The sequence below is a fragment of the Diaphorina citri genome, unplaced genomic scaffold (genome assembly GCF_000475195.1).
Source record: "Diaphorina citri unplaced genomic scaffold, Diaci psyllid genome assembly version 1.1 scaffold2218, whole genome shotgun sequence".
NCBI classification, from domain to species: Eukaryota; Metazoa; Arthropoda; class Insecta; order Hemiptera; family Psyllidae; genus Diaphorina; species Diaphorina citri.
Window position 1 is genome coordinate 3,358 of NW_007379643.1, and position 7,856 is coordinate 11,213.

Below are 7,856 nucleotides of genomic sequence, written 5' to 3' on the forward strand. Positions count from 1 at the left end.
CTAATTCTAGCGTTCTCTTTTTGAAGACACGACACACCAGGTCACGTTTTTAATTTGACTGAAATAATCAAGGGTTTTGAGTAACTGGTGTTTTTAGGCCTGGTATCGACCGCTCAATCGGTGATAATTTTTGTTAAGTTGATTAATTGAATTTTTATTCCAATGTCTAGTTTCAATGATACGAAAAATTTTCTCTACTAAACATTTTTATCTGGAAACTGGAATTAACTTTGTTACTGTCCTTAAAGTGTAATTTTAACAGGTTTTGAAAACCAACTACTGATGGAACAGAGTATAGGTACACCTGTCTCTACTCATAGGATTTTATGATAAACTAAATTTCCATAGGTTTCTATAGTCTATTCATACTTTGCTATTATACGTTTTTAGTCGAGGATTGAACAGATGAAAACAATGTCAAGTTTCACGAATGAGGTTCCTCACACGAGAAATAACCTGGAAGTCCAACGTCAAGTTTGTACCTTTCTGGTCTAAATATAACGCAGTAATTTCGTATACGACTTTTACTCACTTGTGTAATTAGTCTTACTTATGAATTTAATGCCACAGTCGTTCTGACACTCCTTAACATTTACTATAATAACTAATATTGGCTCTGGAAGTGCTTCTTTCCATTGACATGTTGAAAACTGTCATGTTATTAGCCAAGTCTCTCCACTCCAGTAATACTTATCGTTATCGGTATCCAATTCCAAGTCGTGACCATTAAGCGTTTCGCAACTTAAACTACCTTAGATTTTGAATACACTCATAGTGTAGAACCATAAGATGTGAACATTTGACGTAGAGTTAAAAAGCGTGATGAATGTCAGAGGAGTCTGTCAAAGAAAAAGGAACATGAGTGACAGAAAGACGAAGAAATAGCAGGTGCTTGTACGACCGTCGCCTATTGTTGGCAACAGATGATAGAAAATAGATAATAGATTGACAAAGGCTAAGGCTTGTTATCACGTACAATAGCGGTTCGCAAGTCATGATAAAAATCTGCAGTCTGAAGACGAAAAGCTTTACCCTTAGTGAGCGAAGATAGCAAATGACGAAGTAACTAATAACAAAAGGAGTGTTTGTATGGACCCCTCGTTACGCACGCGAAGAGAGGATGAGGTACACTTGAGGTCGAGTTGTGAAGAAGCTTGAGTACCACCTAGTGTACCACTACTGTTTACCATAGATCAGCTACACCAACCTGCCAAGATTTCATGTGAAGCATGGTATCGTTGCAACAGATAGGTCGTTATCCAAAAGTGACTTCTTGCGTGTGTTCATCTTCTCGCGTCAATATGAAAGTTATTGCGGAGAAGTAGTTCGACTCAGTTCTACAGAGTTAAGCAGGACAGCATTACGTTTGCATAATCTCTGTGTATAGGTAAGCCAAATGAGTAGCACGTAACTACTTTACAACGTTCGAAACTACCACTAACTGAAACCGTGTACGTCTGCTAGTACACTTTGTTATGCTTATGCCAAGGTCATCGATGATCTGGTACCCGATTTATTAATCAAACAGCTGTACCCTCAGGTTTTCCTACTAGGTTTTTGGTAAAGTGTAGCATGAAACCTGCAACGTTATGAGCAGTGACTGCACTCATAACTTCTACTGATATCAATCCTAGTGGTGTTGCTAGGAAAAAATGCTAACTCATATAAGTAATACATAAAGTATGTGAAAGAGCGTGTGTTACTCGATCCTAGAACTATAAACAGTGTTATGTTGTACTAATATAGTTATCGTTTCTTAGAATGGAATCTATTGTGAGGTCACACAATATCGTAGTATTCTCTTAAAACTCACAATGGATGTACAATTCGATACGGATGCTTGTATTACGTCAAGTCACTGAATTTTGTAAAATCTATGACATCTATAATCATTGTAATTTCCATTATTGGTTCTTGTCTAAGATCAGTTGAATGTAAAAGTACTGAGTTTTTTAGAATAGGATAATGAAACAATAAGACCCCCTAACATCCTGCTAATATAGAAAACCTGCATGGGAAGGTATCCCCGAAAGATGAAAGAGTGTCAAGGGCTAGATCGGTCGTGCCTCTAGGAACTTAAGATACTTTCAGGGTTAGAGACACTTGGATTTGTAACCTGGTACTGAAAATTGAAGCTGCCCATACTAGATACTTGTTAGCGACAGAGAATTACGGTTTGGAGACAAAGGATAAGAGGATTAAAAATCAGCTTCGGAAGGAAATAGTAACTGTTACTCTTTATAACGTCATTCCTTTATATGTGTTCATGAGTATCAAGCGAAACATACTCAGTGAGCCAGGGGATATCTTAAATAGTTTTGTACTCTGGCACATATACTGGTAAGTTTTTGATACATCGATACTCCTAGTGATTATTATCACACGATGGATAACAGGTTTATATAAAACGAAAGATAGTTAAAAATTGATTATGTAATAACTCCTTTTTAGTAAAACTTTACACCCCAAAAGTACCCGGGGGTTTAACCGTTGAAGTGTATAATAGGGTCTGTTAATTTGTTCCGGATCTAAAGTAAGGTGTTCTCTCATTACTTTAATTAATGCTCTACAAGATATTTTAGTTTCAACAATATTTCCTATAAATAACATAGAAGATTTAGAAGGTTTAGGGTAAGTTACGAGGCATTACTTAAAGAGTCGAGGTCAACAACCAGGGTAGTTCAAGTAGAGCATTTTACAAATGACGTTACAAGAAAGGGAACTCGAGTATCGGTGGCAAACATATCTTGAAGGACCAAAACAACTACGAAAACTATGAAGAGACCCTTATACTTCCTCTCTCCGTGTATTCATAATTTTTAAATGTTCTCTATTTGTAAAAATGAGAATTGTCGACTCCTATTAAAACTGTAAACATACTTTGGGGGAAAAGGACCCTAAAGTCTTTCGAGTTAGAAAAGGAGTGGAGTGGCTCCGACTCACAGAAAGTTCTGGAAAAACCGACTAGAGATCAATGTTACGAAAAAGTGTTAGTAATCACTTGTTCTTATGTGGAGGGTATCTCCGTTCCGATCTTGTACCTTCAGTGGTTTGTCAACTGAAAAAAGTCTCACTCCAGATGTCAAAAAACTTGAGAGATGAACCTACAATAATTCACGATTTGAAAATGAGAAAATTGTTGTTGTTTTGACTGAAGCTTACAGTACTGGTTCTAAGTCAAGGAAACACTCACTAATCTAGCAGTGTTTGTAAGCGGTTATGTTCTTGAAAAGGTATGACTGTGCCCTGTAAAATAAACTGTGGTAAAAAGCCGGTTGTTAAAACCGATGTCATAAAATGTTTACAACACTCCGTTATTTTTCCTTCCTGCTGATTTTTCGTCACTTAATTTTTCTTGTTTGTCCCTTTTAAGATATAAAAGAATAGGAGATAAAAGTCAATAAGTCATTTTAAGTCGATCTTAAACCCACGAAACATGGTGGCAGCGGTGGGATCTGTCTAACTTTTCCGATGCCGAACAATATGCATGTTACGCCAATCGAGGCGTACGATTTTTCGTCCGACTTCCCGAAATGGCTCACTCGCTTCGAGCGTTACCGAGTGTTATCGGGCCTCCTCACAAAAAGCCCGGAGGAGCAAGTGTGCGCTCTCCTCTACTCGATGGGACCTCAAGCTGAGGATATTTTCGATTCTTTTGGGCTATCACCTGACGATGCCAAAATCTACGCCACTGTGGTTGACCGGTTCAAAAGTTACTTCGTACCGAAAGCGAACGTGATCTATGAGCGAGCGGTTTTCAACCGAAGAACCCAACAAGTAGGAGAAGCAGTTGAAACTTTCATAACGGATCTTCATAAGCTGAGTCAACGATGCAATTACGGTCCACTTCGTGATGAATTGATAAGAGACCAAATCGTCATCGGTGTCCTCGACCGTGAATTGAGTGAGATGTTACAGCTTGATGGTGATTTGACGTTGGCGACTGCGACGACCAAAGTGAAACAATACGAAACGGTCAAACGACAACAAGAAACGTTGTTTCGTCCAAATCAAGCTGTGGAAGAACCCTCCATTGATCAAGTGAGGTTCGACCGACAAACCAATAGAAATCCCGGACATTCCCGTACTAATCGATTTTCTCGTTCCAGACACGAGTCATGTTATTGGTGTGGCTATAATGTTTCCCACACACGTGCAGATTGTCCAGCTAAGAATGCAAAATGTTTGAACTGCGGGAAACCTGGCCATTTTAAAGTTGTATGTAAACAGAAAATGGTCAAAATTGTTAACAACAATTCTGAACGTACGGAAGATAACTCTGTATTACAAGTCGATGTCCCAATCCCAAAAGATAATTATGATGAATGGGAAATAACAATCAAAGTCAACGGAGTTGATGTCAACTTTCAGATTGATAGTGGCGCAGATGTAACTGTCCTGCCTTCTACATTGTTAAAGAAAGGTTTCGAAAACCTCAGACCGTCTAATCAACCTCTCTTTGCTGCTGGTCACACGAAACTCAATGTTGTTGGTTGCAAAGAAGTTACTCTGGAATATGATAATCAAATTCATACTCAAACGGTATATTTCATTTCTGGGCTATCTCGAGCCTTGCTTGGCAAACCAGCTATTCGTACATTGGGATTGTTCCAGAGAATACATGAAATTGGCTTTTCAAAACAAATTCCATGGAAAAAACTCTATGCTGACAGTTTTGACAAATTGGGCTCCATTGATGGTGAATACAAGATTGAGCTCAATGACGATGCAAAACCATATGCAATCACTACTCCACGAACAATTTCAATTCCTTTACGACCTCAAATTGAATCTGAACTCAACCGCATGGTAGCGGAAGGTGTTATTGAACCAGTTGATTATGCGACTGATTGGTGTTCTCCCATGGTGGTGGTCCCGAAGAAGAACAATACGGTGCGTATTTGTGTAGATCTAACAAGATTAAATGACAATATCAAACGTCAGACTCATCCATTACCGAGAATTGATCAAGAACTGGGACTTATTAGTGGTGCACAAATATTTTCCAAATTAGACTGTGTTTCAGGATTCTGGCAAATCAAACTTTCTGAAGATTCGAAGGACTTAACGACTTTCATCACACCCTTTGGAAGGTACAGATACTGTCGTCTCCCTTTTGGCATTAAATCAGCCCCGGAATTCTTTCAGAAGAAACTTAGTTCCATTTTAGTGGGGCTCAGAAATGTCATTGTTCATATGGATGATATCCTTGTGTGGGGAACAAACATATCCGATCACAATATTTGTTTACAACAAGTTATGGAACGACTACGACAACACGGTGTCACCCTCAATGGCGAGAAATCTGTGTTTTATCAAACTTCAGTGGACTATTTGGGCCATACGATATCACCTCACGGTATCAAACCAACAAAAGAACGCATTGAAGCTATCCTAAAACTTGATGTTCCTAGAAATCAAAAAGAACTCCGCAGCTATTTAGGAGTTATCGGATTCATCCTGAAATACATTCCTTGCAGTCATGATTTGCTCAAACCGATGTATGATCTTCTTAAAGGAGATTCTGAATGGTTTTGGGGACCAGATCAACAGAAATCATTGGAAAACTTACAATGTGTCTTGAAGAAAGATAACACATTAGCCTTGTATGATCCGAACAAAGAAACAATTTTGACATGTGATGCCTCTACGAAAGGACTGGGAGCTGTCCTCTCTCAAATACAATCGAATGGAGAAGTTCGTCCAGTCTATTTCTGTTCGCGGACATTGGCAGGTGCTGAACAGCATTATGCTAATATTGAACGTGAAGCTTTAGCCATTACATGGGCCTGTACCAGACTAGAAGAATTTATCCTTGGAAAGGATATCACTATCGAAACTGATCATAAACCCTTACTACAACTCCTTCAGACAACACAAATCTCGGAATTGACACCAAGAATTCAAAGGTTTCGACTTCGTCTCATGAGATATAATTATAAATTAGTTTACGTACCTGGTAAACATTTACTCTGTGCTGATTTCTTATCTAGAAATCCTATCAAATCTGATACTAACCATGAGCTCACTGAAGATACAAGAGTGTATGTAAAGTTACTTATTCAGACCATACCTACAACTGATGAGAATTTGAAAAATCTACAGAGAGCACAAGAAAATGATATCCTCCTTGAACGACTGCGTGAGAAGATTTCTTCGGAATGGAATTCAATCGATGCAAATGATCCCTTGTTACCTTATTTTCATGTTCGACATGAAATTTCATTTTGTGATGGGCTACTTATGAGAGGTTCCAGAATTATAGTTCCTCAAGCACTGAAAAATGACATGTTACATAAATGCCACAAAGGACATTTAGGTATGAACAAAGCCAAATTGCGAGCTCAAAATGCAGTGTGGTGGCCAAATATGTTGCGAGATATAGAAGACTTTATTAAAAACTGTCCTGTTTGTGTTCGATTTGCTAACAATCCACATGAACCTTTGTTGCCAACAGAACTTCCTGACCGACCTTGGCAAATTGTTTCCTGTGATTTGTTTAAACAGAATAATCGATGGTACTTGGTGGCTTCTGATTTGTATTCCCGGTATTTCGAATTAGCTCCTCTGAACAATTGTACTTCAAATGAAATTATCAACAAGCTGAAAGCTTGTTTTTCACGTTATGGAATTCCAGAAGTATTACGCGCTGACTCTGCCGCTCAGTTCCTAACTCCAGAGTTTAGAAAATTCTCTGACCAATATTCTATTCACGTTAATGTTTCAAGCCCTTATCATCATCAAGGTAATGGTGCAGCAGAGGCTTGTGTCAAAATCGCAAAAACATTAATGAACAAAAATGAAACGGAAGACTCCAGTCTAGCTATGCTATGCTACAGGAATACTCCAATTCCAGGCTTACACAAAAGCCCGGCTGAATTGATGTTCGGGAGAAGACTAAGAGATGTTCTCCCTACACATGGAATGAACTTGAAACACAATAGTCATGATGATGCTTCATTTCGAATCAGAGATCAACAGAGAAAGTCCAAGTACAAAGAGAACTATGATCGACGACATGGTGTTCGAGAGCTTCCAAAACTCAACATTGGTGACAAGGTTTGGATCACGGATCTCAAACGAAATGGAATTGTTGAAGGAACAGCAGGGGTACGCTCTTATTGGATAAGAGTTGGTCCTCGAGTATTGAGAAGAAACAGATACTCCTTGAAGCCCTTGCCGAATGTCCAGAAAAGCGATGGAAACTGTTCAAATCCAATTCGTTCTCGTGTTTTTAGAAATTCACTGTTTTGGCGATCATCTCCTACACAAAGTGGACAGGATCGTCATGAAGAGGTGTTGGAATATGAAGGTTCGAAAATTGATGAAACATCTGACATTGAAGAAGAAACTTTGGAAAATGACACCTCTGAAATGTCCAAAACTGGTTATTCAAGTTCCACAAGTCAGGAGCCGAATCTTCCTCGCACAAGTCGTTATGGCAGACCATTACGTGCTCCGGACCGGTATTCTCCAAGCTTTTGAGGGGGGATGTTTAATAGTGGCTAACTCGCCAGCTGGGTTCCGGATTTTTGTGGTCAATGAGTTTTGGGAACTAATAAAGTCAGTTTAATTTTTGCACTGGACCACACAGCACAGAAGTTTTTCTCTTGCGATCTTAAACCCACGAAACATTTAACACCCTATACCCCATAGATCTATCATATATCTATCACCCATGATAACAATGGGGTTGAGTGGATTAGAACACATGCCTTCAGGCACACTACATTTGTCAGAGGTCTAGGAGTCTAGGTTTACCTCGCCCTTCTACAGCTTAACTCCATACACAAAAAGCCCAATCCGAGGCTTAGGTGTAGGGGCTAGACAGCTCTAAAGGATGGGTTAAGCTTCTA

At 39.0% G+C, this 7,856-nt stretch overlaps 2 protein-coding genes across 2 annotated transcripts in view; both read left to right on the forward strand.

Moving 5' to 3' along the window:
* Positions 1-7,594, forward strand: part of LOC103518501 (uncharacterized protein K02A2.6-like) — a 9,259-nt gene extending 1,665 nt beyond the window's left edge. Inside the window, exon 2 of the mRNA XM_008483569.3 lies at positions 3,437-7,594. Within this exon, the coding sequence (XP_008481791.1) occupies positions 3,472-7,485 (4,014 nt within the window). The 5' untranslated portion in view covers positions 3,437-3,471 and the 3' untranslated portion in view covers positions 7,486-7,594. The remainder of the gene's footprint in view (positions 1-3,436) is intronic.
* Positions 7,527-7,856, forward strand: part of LOC103518503 (uncharacterized protein K02A2.6-like) — a 9,232-nt gene continuing 8,902 nt past the window's right edge. Inside the window, exon 1 of the mRNA XM_008483571.2 lies at positions 7,527-7,633. The gene's annotated coding sequence lies outside the window, so the exon portion shown is untranslated. The remainder of the gene's footprint in view (positions 7,634-7,856) is intronic.